General features: G+C 41.8%; 1 protein-coding gene across 8 annotated transcripts in view; it reads right to left on the bottom strand.

The window, feature by feature from the left end:
* The window catches only part of PROX1 (prospero homeobox 1), a 56,996-nt gene that overhangs the window by 34,264 nt on the left and 5,300 nt on the right, over positions 1-17,432 (bottom strand). For 3 of the 8 annotated variants that reach the window (XM_087858122.1, XM_045771983.2, XM_045771989.2), the window contains exons 2-4: positions 17,250-17,355; positions 7,758-9,549; positions 807-914 (exon numbers count right to left, since the gene is read on the bottom strand). In XM_087858122.1, the coding sequence (XP_087714248.1) occupies positions 807-914; positions 7,758-9,482 (1,833 nt within the window). In that variant the 5' untranslated portion in view covers positions 9,483-9,549; positions 17,250-17,355. Of the gene's footprint in view, positions 1-806; positions 915-7,757; positions 9,550-11,580; positions 14,554-15,929; positions 16,310-16,404; positions 16,505-16,653; positions 17,221-17,249; positions 17,356-17,432 lie in introns of those variants that run through there. The other 5 variants (XM_045771986.2, XM_045771987.2, XM_087858132.1 and 2 more) reach the window with 5 other exon arrangements.

Below are 17,432 nucleotides of genomic sequence, written 5' to 3'. Positions count from 1 at the left end.
TTCCTCGGATAATGATACCATGCATGTGATTATCATCATCAAAACCCAATCTATGTTTTAAAAAGTTGCAGATGATTAACACAACATCAAGTTGTTGCGAACAATGACTTAAAACCCACACACAGACACAGACGCGCGCATCCACACGCACATGGAACCAGGAGGTCCCCATATTCTCTAGAATGAGGGAGGCTGCAGCTGTAGGCCGACAGCTTTCATATCCTCATTTGAATAATGTGTCCTGAATCTGTCACTTTATTCATTCTCCTTATGCTCAGTGTACTCTACATCAACAACAAATTAAGTTGTAAATAAGAGACAATCATCACTTTTGTTTTTAAGCAGCTACTGCATAGAGAATTTCAATGTACGCTCCTTTCGACAGGGGGAAAAAGAGGTGCTAGAGTTTGCTTTCATAAGCACAAATATGGGGAAACCAACAGAAACAAAAACAGAAACAGTTTACTGTTGCTGCGGGGAGGGAAAAAAAAAAAAAGCATTCTCTAAAAGCACACCCATCGAGGACCGGCTGAAATTTCTTCCAAGAAGTTACTAAGACATATAAAGACAGAGGCTAAGTTTCCCGGATCACACCGGAAACCACGTGACTTCGGATACCAGCCTCCTGGTCTTAAGGGGCATGTTTGCCTGGCACGGCTTTCAACAGAAGGACAAGTGCATTGCATCAATTATAACACAGGGGTATTCATGGATTGACCTCACGCTCATCTCCACTAACTTCCAAGAGTTCAAATCACGACCGCATGCACAGAAACTGAAAAACGACTGATGGAAAATGTCCTTACCTTCACATCGGAGAAGTAGGTCTTCAGCATATTTGAGCTGGGATAACGGGTATAAAAGAACATGAGCTTCGCTTTTTTCAAGTGATTGGGTGACAATCCTTCCTGCATGTAGGAGGCATTTGGTTAAGGAAAAAAACGTTAAACACAAGCACCCACCACCCACTCCCCAAAGAACCTGGAGGCCCATCAAGCAGCCGGGGGAATTCTGGAAGGTAAATGGCACGGGCCACGGAATCCATTACTACGTTGCTGCCCCTTGCTCAAAATGACCATTGCCTGTCAGAAACTGCCAAGCGTCGTGGTGAGGGTGCGCAAGGAGGTTGCGGAATCTTGGCAGCTCCATGGCGAGGACGGCAAAATGTTCCCCCTGTTTGAGGTCCTTATGTTACCTATACGTTCACTTGTTGCTAAGGAGACAAATGCACCCGACGTGTACTGTACAACTCTCATCGTGAGTTTTTTTCTTCTTTGCAATTACAGGTGTTTGTTCTTCTCTCCACACTCTGCAGTTTACATCAAATTATTATCCTAATGTGCGTGAAAATATAAAATGCATTATTTTGAACACTGTCAGGCAAGCTTCATGCTTTACCTTTTAGTGCTAATCTAATGGAGCATCTTGACTCACTTTCTTCCTCTCTTATTATTATATCCTTTTAATTGTTTCCTTTTAAATAATAGCTAAAACTTGGGAGGGGTAGTTTTGGCACAGAGAGCGCAGGGAGGGGGGTGTCGCTTTTGTTAAAGCACCGATCCAAAGCCGAATACAATTTGCCTCTCCTGGATTTATAGTTAACTCCTTTGAGAGTGGCACGGTGGTTGGGGCTAACAAATCAATAAATGTGGGTTAGCAGATCAATAAACGGCCACTTACCCAAAATAAGAAGGCCTATTTATCTGGAAACATCATTACCTTTTAGATCTGTAAACAGCAACAACTAAAACAGTTCCCAAGAGAATGTGAGGCTAACCATAACAATCCAGGCTTCCTGATTCTCCCCCGGATTCTTGGCACTCCTGGGCAGGCTCAGAGCTGGGATGGCTCTGGTCACATCTGTGCCGCAGCCTGGCCCTGCCATTTCCTCAGCAAATTAATGGCTTTATAATTTATCAGAAATGAAGATGCACGTGGAGAAAATCAATGTGGTCCCCCACAAGGTCAATTAAGGGTCCTTCCTAGAAGCTTCTCTAAGGATTTTCTCTTAAAAGAGAGTATGGGAAAAATAAGGAAGAAAAGAAAATCTGCACTTGTGCACGCGTGTGCCTGCACGCACACACGCTCGCGCACACCCGTTTTACTAAGCAACAAAAAATGCCACACCTGGTGAAAAAAGGTAAAAAAAAAAAATACACGTATTTAGGAAAAGTCAAGGTTTCTAAATGACCTCCGTCAAGAACAGCGTGACCAGTCTTAGGAAGAGAGAGAGCAGGAAGTTAGTAGAGAAGCATAATCATATTCAGACTGATAAGCTCTTGACTACTTATAGCAGGGTGTTTAACCAAATATTCTGCGGAGGATTGGCTCAATTAGCATTCCCTTTAACATCATGGGATGTTTAAAAGATCACCTTGGTTTGTAAATAGAAGTTCAATCTTGTGCTCCCCCCGCCACAGACAATACAGACTGAAGAAAGAAATTTCGATTTTCTGTCTGTAAGCCAAAGCAGCTTAACTGAACTTGTGTTTTTGTTTCAGATCCTTAATGATCACAAAGACGATAATTTATGACTGACATACTTCTTGTGCCAAGGAAAGAGCTGAAAGGCCCTCCAGTAACCTCCATTAGACCGGTAGAGAAGACTAAAGGAGCCCAGCACACTTCAGGACCATCTGTCCAAACGGGTAAGTGACATAATAGTGGCAAGCTGTCTCGTCTTGCCTTGTGATAAGAGTTTTTAGGCAAGTCCAAACTTGAGCAGACATTCTCAGATCTGGGTTCTAGTCTTTTCTTCAGATGGCCAGATGAAGAAACAACCTTGCACACTGAATTACTAGCAGGGGAAAAGTCCCGAATGGTTAAAAATGTGGTCTCCTACAAAACACCCTGTTTTGCTGTGGTTCTCCGTGATAGAGCTACCAAAACTTCCTGACATTTTCCATATGCTTAAATTATGCTTCGATGTTTTTAGCTCTTTTTATTTAAAAAAAAAAAACAAACTATCCGTCTTATTTTGATCAGGATTTAGAAGCTTTTTATTTCATGAAAAAAAAAAATTCTGATTCGAGTGTCTCAAGTCCGTTTTGCTTTAAAATGTTTCCTGTTGGTAATACTTAGAATTGATCAGTTGAAATGGAACAGAGAATAAATCTTTATCTCTTGCTCATCGTGTAATTAAGATAAAATTCCCATAAAATATATGTTTCTAATAAACTATTAAAAATAGCTAATGAAACATTTAAAAGCCAACAGTTAGATAATCCTTTTTTTTCCTCCTCAAAATAAATCTGAACTGACCAATTGGTTAATTTCCCTTTTAAGTGCTTGTGCTGAAAAGCAACTGTTCTTCCAAGAAAGCACTAGCTGTTTCCAGGATACTTACACACGCACAATGACTCATGATGGAATAGATTCAGTAAACATACAGCTGTACTGAACACGAGCTAAGCTCCATTCAAGGCCAGGAAAGAAAATGAGCACAAATAAATATTAAGGAGGTAAGGGGGGGGTGGGGTGAGGGGGATGGAACGCAAACAAGATCTGTCCCAGCAGCTCATGTGGCTTTGCCTCAATTCTCTTAGCCATAGCTTTGTGAAGACAGATGACATTCAATTCTATGTGTAATGCAAAATAGACAATAACTACTGAAACTTGAGACAGCTGCCAGGTGTAAAAAAAAAAAAAAAGAAAAAAGAAAAAAAAAGAAAAAGGAAAAAAAAAAGAAAAGATGATAAATCCATAAATTAATGAAAGACATCTGCTCAGGAATAGAAAAGATCAGAGAAGTAGGATACTGCAGCTGAACCTGAAGCCGGGTTCAAACAACCTGAGATTCTGAGTGTTTTCTGTTTACCAAGCACAATATAACCTCACCTACCCAACAGTGGCAGGGGGGGAGCAGGGACGGCAAAAAGGCAAATGCAAGAGCACATTGTGAGGGCTGCAGGAAGCGAATTCTTTTTTTTTTTTTTTCCAATTGAACTCCGAATTGTGGCTAGAGATTGCACCAGCTGGCACTTCCAACCAAATTGGATTGGGTTTACTTACTTACATTTTCTAAAATGCTCTGAAACCCAAAGAATTTTGAGCTGTCTCCTTATGCTCTGACTTGCTGTTTCCAAGAGGATTTCTCCCTCAAGTGGGGAGAGATCGAGACTGTCTCATGTAATCAAACCAATAGAACAAGTTGTTACTCCATTAAGAAGTTGAATGCATAAGATGTGTCACTTATGGAAATTAAAATAAAGAATTTACTTAATAATTTTTTGGGGGGGGTAGGAACTCAGAGTCTCTCATATAAATGCTTTCCCTATAGCTAATACAGCTAATAGAATTACTGTGGCCCCACAAGACTTATAAAAATGTCTATGGATTATTTCACATATTAGAAATTCATTTTTAATCAATGTTTTCCAATTGGATTTTAGTTTCAATTACCAAACAAATTTCCTTTCCTAAACCTGAAGTGTTTTAAACATTCTCCCCAAAAGCCAAGTCGGGGATGCTGGCTGTCACAGGAAACAGGCTCAGTTTCTTCACCTGCACATCTTAACGGCTCATAGACTACTCTCCAGCTTCAACTGGCTGCATGCAAATGTCTGAGGCCTAAACAAGGCTATTTTTCTTGAGATGCAAAGAGGATGAATGACAAGGAACATCATGAAGAAAAACAATTGGCTGGCTGTTTCTTTTGGAATTTGAATAAAACTTAATATTTGATTAAATAGATTCATTTGCAAAGATACTGAACACATTTTTTTTTTTTTTTTAATATCCAAGACGTGAGCTCCAGGAGCAGATGCACTGACATTGAGTTCAACGCGCACACGTTCACTGCCTCCTTTCGATGAGAAAGGATAACGAGGTAGGGCGTTTATATAGATTACATATGCTTCATGTGCTGAACGTAGAATGGATTTATCTGATAAGCTGGTGTCCTTAATAGTTCTTATCTTGGCTACTTTGTTCAAAGAAGCAGATGATGCCCTTTGAAGTGGGAAAGAATCATTCCTGCAGAATTAAATTATTCATTACTATTTGAGAAGCCATGACTACAAATAAACACATAATAATGACAATCAGAGAGGTATCATTTCATCCCATTTCTACTGGTGTCTACTGAATTTTTTTCTAGGAATAACTGTGCATTCTAAGATGGCCTTCTATACCGAAGTAGACACCACTCCTTAGGATTCCCAGGGAATTCTTTAAACTAAAAGCTTGAGAATTTTGCCTACACGCCATCGGGTAAATCAAGGGAAAAACTCATTGCCATACAAGGATGAAGACAGGAAACAAGGGGACCCAGTCTCCCAACAAACACTCCTATCCTCATTGGCTTCAGAATCGTGTGGATTATAGAAAGGGCTGCTTGCCTATCTTCTTCCTGAGAAAGAATGTATCAGTGGGATAAACCATTAAAAGGACGGCATGATCGAGGGGAAAGAAACAGAGGATAGAAGGCCACAAGGTGGAAAATGTAATCATTAACTGCAACAAGAGGCCAAAATTACTTAGCTCCATGAAAGAAACAGCTCCAGGTGTAAGCAACATTTCGTATGAACACAGGTGTTTCCAAGCCATCCCTGTTGAACACTCTTCTTATATTGGTAGGAGAGGGAAGTTATTCAGCTGAAGAAGCAACTATATTCTCCTTAAAGCCTTTGATATGTATAGAAATAAAAGGAACTTCTTTCAATTCAAATCCTCTAAATTCCTCAGGGGATTTGGAGAGCGTGAGACAATGAATGTAGCCAACACTTAAAGCAATCTAAAAGATTTTTTTCCTAGAAGACCCAACTTACTTAAAAAAAAAAAAAAAGTCACAGGAATAATGATCTGGTTACAATGAAAAGTCTAATAAAAAAACAAAACAAAAAAACCCATAAACTGGTTAAAGAGTTTAGTGTGCACTTATGGGACTTCAAAACCTGGTTTCAAATATTCCTCAAAATAAGTATGTCCCTTTCCTCTGAGAGAGAGAGAGTGTGTGTGTGGGGGGGGGGGTGGAAGGGAGAGAAACAACCCACCATCATGACTACTGCCTTCAAAATGAAGTAAGATAGCGTCTAGCAATAGGGTCTAGTCCTGGACCTCAGCCTTGTGTGAACCTCAGAAGACGCTCTTCCTCCCAAGGATAGAAAACCATTCCAAGCACTGCATTTTCTTGCTTGGCCTTTCTCATCCCCAACACTATTGGCAATCATTTTGACCAATGTTTACTGCCTGTTTATAATGGTGCTTGGCGCAGCTTTGATTCATGGCTGGTAGATTACATCTTAGGTCTTTGAAAAGGTAGAAGTTAAATCAGCAATCAAACCAAGACTCAATTTCTGTTTATATATCTAAGTCCTCAACATCTTTATCTTCCTTCCTCTCATGACATTACTCTTCCTCACTGTGGAAAGAGACTGTGTTTAAGTACCCCAAGTGGGTCTCATACTCGTGGCTCACCTTATCAGAAATCTTCACTACTGTCCTGAGAGCTGGTTAGAAGAACAGCCTTCCCTACATAGAAAAATGCATTTCCACCATAGCTGGGACTTTGCACTTATGTGGCAGCCTCTGGAGTGGGCTTAGATACTAAAATGTCAATCTCTACTCATCAGGACAATTGCTCAAAATCCTCAATTTAGCAACAGCCAACTTAATTGCTAAATTTTATGTCCATCTGGCAATTGATTATAAAAGAAACATGCCTCTACCTGCCCCCAAATGCTACTATTCGACTACCCCAAAACACCAACAACCACAAGATTTTTAAAAATTTACTGAAAGGACCAATTTACAGAGGGAAAAAAAAAAGTCACTTAAAAATAGCTGGAGTTCAGGACAGGTCTAATAAAAAATATAACTGGCATCTCTACCTAAAAGTCAGGTTCAAAATATAAAAGGGTCATAAAAAAAAGAGCCATTTTTAAGTCGAATACAGCTGAGTTTTATATTTAATTGTGCTCTCTCGCTTTCCAAAATAATTTGCTTTGTGTATGTTAGGACAAAAGATTTCTGTGTATGGCTGAACAGAGGTTAATCATGCATAGAGACAGCTGCACCAGACCCAAAGAACAGACCTTGGGTGAACGAGAGAGAGAGAGAGAGAGAGAGAGAGAGAGAGAGAGAGAGGCCAGTGCCGTCTGAATAAATCAGTACCTGTATATTTCCTTAAAGAAACATCAACAACGACAAACCACATCTCACTTAAAGATTAGAGTCTGACTCCCCCCCACCCTCCATTTTTCTCCCACTGAAGCCTCCCACCAATGAAGTGTTCTTTGTAAGATTTAATCAGTTCTTCTTTACTCGGCCCAGGAGCCTTGCAGATGGTTTAAAGGGAGAATTCTTCTTATGGAATCTTAGGAACCTCAAAACTGACTTTTCTCTTAACTCCATTATAAAACCTAACACCTTAAAAAAAAACCTGATAGAATTCAATATTACAATGAGATTTTTTTTTTGTCCATCTCTGACTCTACTCCTTAAAAAAAAAAAAAAGAATACAGGAAGAATAGCAGAAAAAGCACTGCTGGAAAAGCACATATTAAACACCAGCTCTCCGAGGCAATTAACAACTTGTGAAAGTTGCAAAGATGGGGGTTTCCTGTGAAGCTTTTGTGCAATCAGAAGAGTAGCACGTGTGCTGATAAAAGCCTATTACTCTGAATAATAGGAAAGACTGCATTCCTAAGAAGATACTAATCTGCGTTATTTCTATATATTGTGGAAACCTGACCTTGGGGGAAGCCTTTTTTGTTTTGTTTTGTTTTGTTTTCCTCGAAGGGAAAAGAAAAGGATATTGCACTTCCCGAATAAGGTGAGATTTCGGACATGTCTTGAAGATCGCCGCACTCGGACTTGATGAGCGACAGGGAGAGCCCTTCTGCGGTGCTGGGTGGGTGTGCTGGTGAACAAGGATGGTGGCTCAGGTGGTGGGATGACATCTTGGTCCTCAGACTCGTGGTCTCCCTAGTTAAGTCTAAGGATTCAGGAGAGGCTCTGTCTTTTCCGGAGAAGGAGCCGGAGGGAGCACCTAATGGACTCTGAAATGGATAGGCCATCAGGGGAAGGGGGAAAGGGTGGCGGAAGGTGGACGTGGTGAAGCCCGCGGTGGCGGAGAGAGGCGACTGGTGCAGGGGCTGGTGGTGGCCGCCGGCGGGGGGGCCGGAGGCAGCCTGGTCGGAGGAGTTTTTGCGGACCACCAGGGGCAGTGCTTCTGTCTGGTCTGTGGAGCTGGGCATCTGCACGTTGCCAAAGGTGTCCAGGGGGTTCGGAATGATGACGTCGCCAAAGCACTGCAGGCGCTGGTTGGCGGTGTGGAAATTGTGGTTCTCCCCGTTGACGGCGAACCTGGCCTGGGGGATCTGGAGCGGCGGGAAGACCTGAGGAACCTGGCGGGAGGGTTTGGCTGAAAAGACTTTGACCACAGTGTCCACAACTTGCGACATGGCCGTGTTCAGTTCCTGCTTCAAGGTCTCGGCCAAGTGTTTGCCTTCTGGTTGTAAGGAGTTTGGCCCGTGATCTCTTTCTTTGTTGTTGCCTTCTCGCTTCGGCTTGTTTTCCGCCAGCTCCTGCTCCCTGATGAGGGCGCGGGCTCGGTCGATGAACTGTCCGGGGTCCAGCTCGCACAGCTCGTTATCTGACCGCCCCACGGAGTCCTGGGCCCTGGCGTCCAGGATCTCGGAGCGCATGCTGTCTTCAGACAGGTTGCCATCTTCGTCATTTTCAGAATCGGTGCTGTCATAGATTTGGTAGAACTTCTCCTGCAGCTGGCGCAGCTGTTTCTGCATGTCCTCCAGCTGCTGCTTCAGCTGTCGGCGCTCCTCTCGCTTCTGTTCTTTTCGGGCTGAAACCAGCTGCTGGAAACTCTGTTGCTGCTGCTGGGGCAGCTTCTGCTTGCGTTTGTTTTCTCTGTAACTTTCTCGGGGACTCACAGACTGCGGGGCCATCTCTCTTTCATTTTCATTGCCCCTTAATGCCACACTGGGGGAATGGCTCATACCCCGAATGATATTCTCCACCCGGGCGCGCTTTGCTCTCAGGTGCTCATCACATAAGCGATCCATATCAAACTGGCTCATAGTAGGCCTGCCAAAAGGGGAAAGACACTCTGGGGGGCTGTCTCTTGAAGAGTTGCTGCATATATCCTCCTGATGTACTTCGGAGCCTGTACTAGAGAGACCGCTGGCTTGGAAACTGGGCTCCGTGCCACCATTTTTGTTCATGTTATTTTTCAACAGCTGGGAAATTATGGTTGCTCCTGGAAAAGGCATCATGGCATCTTCATACGAGTTCGCCCTCTTCAGCAGCTTGCGGAGTACATTTGACTTTTCCCCATCTGCATGCTGCACCACTGAATACTCGACATCCTGCTCAGAACCTTGGGGATTCATGGCACTAAAAAACGTTGCTCTTGCCTTAGCAAAAAATGCAGATGCTGTCCCTACCGTCCTTTTCACTCCAATGTCAACTCTTCTCCTCTTGGTTTGCCGGCTTAAGAGGGCTGTGCTGTCATGGTCAGGCATCACTGGACAGTTATTGTGCCATCTTCAAAAGCTCGTCAGCTGGGCACAGCTCAAGAATCCCGGGACCCTGGCCAACAGAACAAAAGGACTGATGAATCATTTTCTTTAAATTTCTCCAAATTTCCTGACCTCAATCCTGAATCAAATGCAAAATGCATAGGCTCTGGGATTTATGGCACATTACAATTATTGCAATTTATTATGCACTCTGCTTGAAATGAAACATTTTTAAATATTTCTGCTCCACTGGTTTAAGATGGATTAAGATTAAAAAAAAAAAAAAAGCAAAAACTGCTTAAGCACCAGTAATATGATTCTCTTTCACAAATGCTTAAAATGATACTGTTTATCTTCAGAAGAAACAGTAGATTATAAGAACACAGCCTCTGACAACCAATTGATTAAATTTTGGGCATTGAGATTCATATTACAAAAGAAGATGAAAGTGGTCTATACTTAAGAAATAAGGTTCAATTTTGAGGCTGTGTGAAATTTGGATGAAAAATTCCATTTCTGAATTAAAATTATTGTGGTTTTAATGCTATTAAAGGAAAAAGAAGTGAAAATAAATACAAATACTTAATACGTCCCCTTTATTAGTGAATTTTAAAATATTTTTGTCATATGGGAAATGGGAAGGACAACACCCCCATCAGCATCTTTCCAATATAAATGGTCAATTTAACATTGAAATAAATGCACAAATACTCATTTTACAAGTCTGCTTATTTAGCATAGATATGCATTTTTATTAGTAAAATCGCATTTGAAAACGGTATCTGTTGCTATATTTTAACACAAGTGTGAGAATATTTATACATTTTCGTGATGTAAATTATTACAAAGTTGGACTCAGTGCAAAAGAAGGAATTGTCACAGTTTGGAAATCAATATGTGGAACGGGAAATTGAGTTAGGCAAGGGTAATACATCTTCAGTATTGGTTTGCTTCTGTTCCAATCTGCCAAAATAACACTTCAAATGCCTAAGGAAACTTTAACATACACCATTTGTGAATCGTATTTCTTATGGCAAATTAAAGAAAAAAAGACAAATAAAGGAGAAAACAGCATCCATCAAAATATATGAGAACGAGAAATATCTTCTCTGCATATGAACTTCCATTGTTTCTTGAGGACACAATATAAAAAAAGAATATCCTTCCTTGCATTTTATAAAAGGCACTTGACATATTTTGTGACTTATTACCTAGTGAGGCTAACCCCAAATTTTGTGTCAATATAAGATGCTGTATCTTTTTGCTTACGATTAACATTTTATGAAGAAAATGAAAATATTTTTTTCACACAGGGTTTATCTAATATTAAACTTCACGTTTGCTTAACAGAGCACATCTTCACAATAACAGGGTCTATTGCCAAAGGCAGCGTGCAGAGTGTTTGGAACAGCTCCCATCTCTTTCGGTTCACCTGTAAAAACATCTACGTGCTCCCTAGGACTGCATCTGTGGCTAGTTTTAAAGAATGACTATCCATGCAAATAGGCATAATTTCAGCATGAAATAACCTGTAAAAATCAAGAAAATGCTCAATGCTTAGATGACAATGTGTGGGTTTTTAATTTTCTTTTTTTTAAGCAACAAAGATTTCATCCTGCATTCCTTGTTCCTGGTTTCTATATGAAGATACAACATTTTTTTTTAAAGCCTGTTTTAGAGTATCATGCAAGCAATATGATGCTTCTTTATATTTTTTGTATGCTTAAACATAAAAGACTTTTTGTATGCCCCAGGATAAAATTTCCTGAAGTCGGAATGGAAACAGATCTTAAGAACTTCAATACCGGGTTCCAAATCAGTTTCAGAATGATTTTGAACCCTCACACCTCAACAATAAAACTGCGTTCAGAAATACAAAAATGCAATGACAGATATTTCACTGACACATTAGATCGGATAAATCCAGTGTAGCCATCAGGTGAGAAAAAGAAAAAGACCAAGACAAACAATAAGAGGGATGAATTATTTCAAAGCCCAGAAAGACTTGTACACTGAGGGTAGGTCTTTGCAAGGAGGACTTTTTTGTGTGTCTATCAGCTTTCCAAAAATAGAGTTCATTGCCATTATTTAAAAATTTTACCTCTTTTCTTTTTATGTGCAAATCCTTTTCTCTTTAATATCACCTGAAAAACACATGAGTCTCCCATCAAAACGTTGAACAAACTTTCTTTTTCTTCCTCTGTTCATCTTAACACTCAGTCTGGATTTTCCTCCTACCCATCCTTGCCAGGGGAAGAGCATCTCTGCAACAGAGGCTCAGAAGTGACAGGCTGGTGTAAGAGATGAGCACAAGGTCATCCCCAGGCATCCTTCCTTTCCCAACTGCCATTTACCTCTGCGTCAACTGCACTTCCTCTCAGCTAGACTAGGTACCAACAGCTGCATCCCTGTCTCATGCCCAAGCCAAGAAGAGGGCTGTGTTCTTCCTAAGGTGGAAAGACATGAACCTGTCATCTTCCGTGGACAGTACGTGTTAATTCAACACGCTTGTTGGGTCTTTCAAGAACAAAACAGCCTGTAACTTCCTTCAAATTCGCCAAACGAAACTGATTTTTGCAACCCTCTTTTAACCAGTGATCATTTTTAGATTAGATAATGATTTGCTTTCTGTTTGGGGCTAAGAGAATTTAAATACTTTCAGGTCTTGTCAAATGTCCAGCTGAGACGTAACAAATAGGACAACACAAATAGGAAAAATTCTATATTCCACTAAGATAAAGCATTATATTAACAGGCACAAATAAATCCATCTCTCCGTATAGCTAAGACCTAAAACTTAGAACTAAAGGTATAGCAGTAGTACACACTGGGACCATAACCCATGGAGGCAAAAGAGGAGATTAAGTAATTATAACTGGTTGACGTAATACTTCATTAGCATCTTGATTCATAAACAAGATCCATATGTGAACATATTTACCACATAAGAAATGCATTGTTAAAGACTCTAATAGAAATTAAGTCACTTGAAAACACTTTTAAAGGTGCTTCCATGGATTTCCCAATTCAGAATTTAGAGAATGCTGTGCACTGACTTTATGACTGATACCAACCTGTTCATTAAGATTTGTAAAAATTCCTTTATTTCTCAATATCTGTACTAAGCCACAATGTTTCAATAGAATTATTATTGACTTTTATTATATCTTAATCTTAACATTAATTTTGGGTTTAACCAGGCAACAGGAATCCTTTTGCTCAGCACTTGTGAACATTAATATCAGCAAGTACGCAGAAAAAAATACTGATAGAGAATTTGAACCCAAATGGACTATCGTTTGGATACACATTTTCTATTCCTGTAAACTCCTCTTTAATTGGTGTGAAAACCCATATCGAATATTGTTAGGGTTCAATATTTTGTCATACATTTGGTATCTTACTACACAAATGCTTTAATAATTCCTATACGATAAATATCTTGACATAGCAGATTCCTCCCAGAAAGAGATAAGAATCCACATCCGGGTATAATCAAGTCAGATTTCAACTACTTCAAAAGATTTATTAAAATCTGAATTATCTGAAGAATGTCAGATAATATAACATGGAGAATCCTAAGGAACCTGGGGGCTTCATGTTAGAAAAGAATGTTCAGTGAAGAATTTCAAAGGAACACTGCAGTGTGTGAAGTAGAAAGTGGTTAAGTGCTCTGCTTTAATAAAGAAGTTATTTGGGGGAGGGGAGCACAACTTTTACCAGATCTATCTGGTGTCCAGATTCTGGACAAAGAAGTGTTCATTATGGTAATGATCCAAATAGTTCAGACAAATCTTTCATGAGACAGGGCAAAGTGTAAGGTTGGCATGGTTTCCTGTTTGGATTACTTAGATTATCTGTCTTTGTGGATAAAATTATTCGAAGAAATTGCTCAAGCCTATACTTTACTTCTTACAGAAAGCTTCTGAATGGGCCTCTAATCTACTTGGTCAACCTGGTTATGAAATTTCAAGTGGACTATCACTAACAAAGAACATTTTAAATCCATCTGAAAATCAGTAATTCAAGGGGGAAAAATGAGATGATTTGATTGAGGTACCCCCCACCAACCCCACCACATCACTAAGCTGCCCTCTTCACTGTGCTCAAGAGTTCATTTCTGCTAATTAGCAACTTTTCCTTCAGACAGGTTTCTGCTTATTGTAAGGTTAAGAAAGCGTTTTATGTTTAGTTTGAAGAACCCACTTGACACAAGTTAATACTACAACTAAGATTGTATTGTCAAATCTTATATCAGGCTTCAAAATTTCCTATCATAATAGAATTCTCAAATCACAACCATTTCACTGAAAATTCCTCCATCCTATCAAAAATTCCATACACTTTTCACCTGCAAAACGAGCACAGAATATTTTCTGAGACATGCCGAAAAGATTCATTTGTACTCATTTAAACAGCAGTAATTCACCAAATTAGTAAATAAAAGAAATGATCTCAAGAAAAAAACACTTACGCTTTTTTCTTTTTGTAAAACACTGAAACACTCTAAATGTCCTTTGAAGCTTTAGAGGACACTAGGCGGTAAGGTTTGAGAAACTCCTTATGTATGTGTCCTTTCCAGTTTATACAGGTGCTTAATTAGAATCCAGTAATAGTAACACATCACGCACAACCCATCTTCATATTATAAAACCAGTAACAGTTTATAATTTCTTTGTTAATCCTAAACCTAAAAATTCCTTATATTACCAGATGAAAATGCAAGACAATCCCTGAAACCATATAAGAAATTCACCAAAAAAAGGCCTATTTGCACTTTGAACAAATGAAGAGCAACCCTGGCAGCTCGCTTACGTTTTAAGATTGCAAGTGGTACTTATAGAGGAACCATGCTAGGAAATGAATAAAGTGAGAACAAAGATGCATGTTATGTATGCATGACTTTTTTTCCCCACAAGGTAGTAATTAAACTAAACAGAATTCGGCATAATGGACACATAAAAATATCAGTAAGTACCAAGCGCACATAACCTCTATTAAAAATAAAGCAAATGGACATATATCCGTAGAGGACATGAAAAAACTTCGAAGGCATCCAAGGAAGGTCCTGGGGGGGGGGGGGGCTTGATCAGTTGAGGCTAAAGAGTAAACACACGCACTGTCTCATTTTCAGGAAACAATGATCATCACCCAAACAGCAAAACCAACCAACGAAACCGTTCGCCATCTAACCTATTTCTATGTAACACAAGAAGTAGCCTGCTTAAAGAAAAACTTAAAAGGTCGAGTTTGAATAATCCAGCTATAGTGCTTACATTGAATTCTCAGCATCTTCCCTCAACATCCAGCCACAGTCCTTCCCTTCCCTTATTTTGCCATTATATAGACAGGTCCATGTCGTAGCATATTCGGTTAACCGGAATGTTCCTCCTTTCCCTCCTCACCACACACAGCCCATTTCATTCTGAAAATACTCAGAAGTTCTTGCAAGAAACTCTTCACAGAGCTGACTGCCTGCATCTTGCATCAAATAAAAAAGCGCAGTTACCTCTCACGTACTTGAGATTTTCCTTCTCCATCAAAGTAATAACTAGGACATCTGGCACATGTCTGGTACAATGACAGGCTCATTCTACTTTATGAGAGTATTTAACATATGACTTGAAAGAGTTTAGGCACATACCTCTTCTTTCTGGGCAGGGAGAAAGCATGCTAAAAAGATAAGCTTTAACAACAGTAACACTTTCAAATGACTTTGGTATTCTTGGCAGTTACACACACCACCCATTGCTGCCCAAAACACACAGGCACACAAAAGACGGCTCTCACCCACCCCCCTTCGGCACCACAGACCTGGGAGATAGGCATAAACTAGAGAGGCAAGCAAAGGGAAAGTCAATCTCCCTCCACCTGCTGCCTGAAGTGGGGGTACTTTCAGCCGCCTGGCAGACAGAAGTCTGGGACACAGCCTCAGCAGCAGCCTGCCAACATCCTTAAGAAAAATAAACAAACACAAACCAACTCGCCCCCCACCCCCCAAGCAAAGAACTCACATGGCAGGGCTCAAACCATAACAACAGCCCAGTTCCCATTAGCCCGGACAATCCTATTAACCAGGGCACCCATAAATTCATAAACCTCGGCAAGCCTGGAGCACGCATTGTGGTCTGGAACCGTACAGACACACACAGACACAGAGGAAATTTGCACCTGTCTTTCTTGACACAACACACCTGTCAGGCCCTGCCCATGCACAGCGTTCTACTAATAGACCTCTGCCTACCTAGTTTAGGAAAGGAAATTATTTTTTTGTAAGGGAGGTTATAGGTGGGAGGGAAGGAGGGTGGAAGGAAGGGGGTGAGGGAAGGGGGGGCAGAGGGAGAAAGAGAAAGGGAGAGAGAACAAGAGAAGACACTTATAGCCTTGACTTTGGGAGAAGGCCACCCTGTGCTTGCACTGTTTTTATAAGCTCAAGGAGACAACACAGACCTTCTTGGAAAAATAAAAGCAAGCAGGTGAGTTCCCAGCCTTCCCCCAGGCGGAGCAGGGTTCTGGATTGCCAAGAACAGCAGTTTCACACTCCAACCTGCCTCCTTGGGCTATTTAAGACTATCGCCCAACCCCTCCTCCTCCTCCTTCTCTGCCAGCCTGGAGGGCTCTCAACTTCCGAAAAAAGCTGAGAAGTGGCGGGAGACGTGTGAGTCTCTCTCGAAAGCGACTCCCCCTTTACCTCCCTCCCGCCATTCCACGCCCCCCCAACTCCAATCCACACTTTCCACCAACGTTCAGTTTTAGCAGGAGTAAGTGGCTGGCCCGCCAGAAGAACCAACAACTTGTTAAACTGGACTTTGGGTGATGTCTCCCCGCCAACGCCCCCCCCCCCGTACCCCTCCTAATCTGTTCGGCCAAGATAGCAGCTCTTCCCGCCCTCCTCACCATTCTTCCCAGTAACAATTACCCTCACCTCTGTTCTCCTCACTCCCCAGACCTCCGAACTGGGGCAGAACTGCAGGTGCCACCCAGACAAGACCAGATCGGAGCAGCCCCGACAGCACAGACTGCTAGCGAGGTCTGCGAGAGTCTTCGCCTCGCAGATCCGCAGCCCAAGAACATCCCCTACCCCCACCCGCACCGCGATCGCTCGGTCCCCCTGCGGCGCTCGGGCCCCATCCCTCCACCACCCCACCTCCTGAGGCTCTCGCCGCCGCCTTACCCAACTCAACTTGACCTAGCCCTGGCTCCTCCGAGCTCGGGAGAGGGGTGCGGCGCTGGTTTCCCGGGACCATCTCTCCACCGCTCCAACCCTGATTTCAACATTTCGGCTTCGACAGCGTTTTGCGAGGAAAGTAACAGAGCGCCCTCCTCCTCCCTCTCCCCTCCTCCCTACTCCCCAGCCCTCTGCTGGGGTTAAAAAGGAGAAGTGAAAGGTATGCAAATGACAAGCAAATTGGAAGAGCCTGGAAGAAAGGCAGCTATAATAAACAAGACAAAGAGAAAGGACGAGGGGACTAGCCCAGGAGTTTTAACCGGGGGAGACGGGAAGGATGAGGCTTGGCGGAAAGCAGGGATCCAGGCGAACAAAAAGCGACCCGGTCCCCCTCGCGGTCCTCTCTCCCGAGAAGAGAGGGCAGGAGAAAGAAGGAAAGGAAGCAAACGCCTCCTCAGAGCCCAGAAACAGTACACAAAAGGTGACAAGATCAGCGACAAGTCCAGCAGTATCAGCCTCCCCCGCCCCCCCCCCCCATCGCCACCACCACCCCAGCCACCAGCAGGAAAGAGAAAGAAATAAAAGCCAAGCGGATCACTTACTCTTAGGAACTGGGAGGAGCGGAGCGCTGAGTTCCACGGAGGCTCCTGCTTAGAAACTGTTTAGAGGCTATTTTATTATGATTCATTTAAATAACACCATTTTCTCCTGGAAAAAAAAAATGTTTACACGGGTATGAGTAATGGGAGTCTCTTTTCTTTTCTTCTCATTCAAGAACAAGCCAG

This window comes from Ursus americanus, chromosome 2, assembly GCF_024610735.1.
Source record: "Ursus americanus isolate L20-20 chromosome 2, mUrsAme1.1.p, whole genome shotgun sequence".
Classification (NCBI taxonomy): domain Eukaryota; kingdom Metazoa; phylum Chordata; class Mammalia; order Carnivora; family Ursidae; genus Ursus; species Ursus americanus.
Note: the sequence above shows the minus strand (reverse complement) of the source record. Positions and strands in the feature narration are given on the sequence as shown.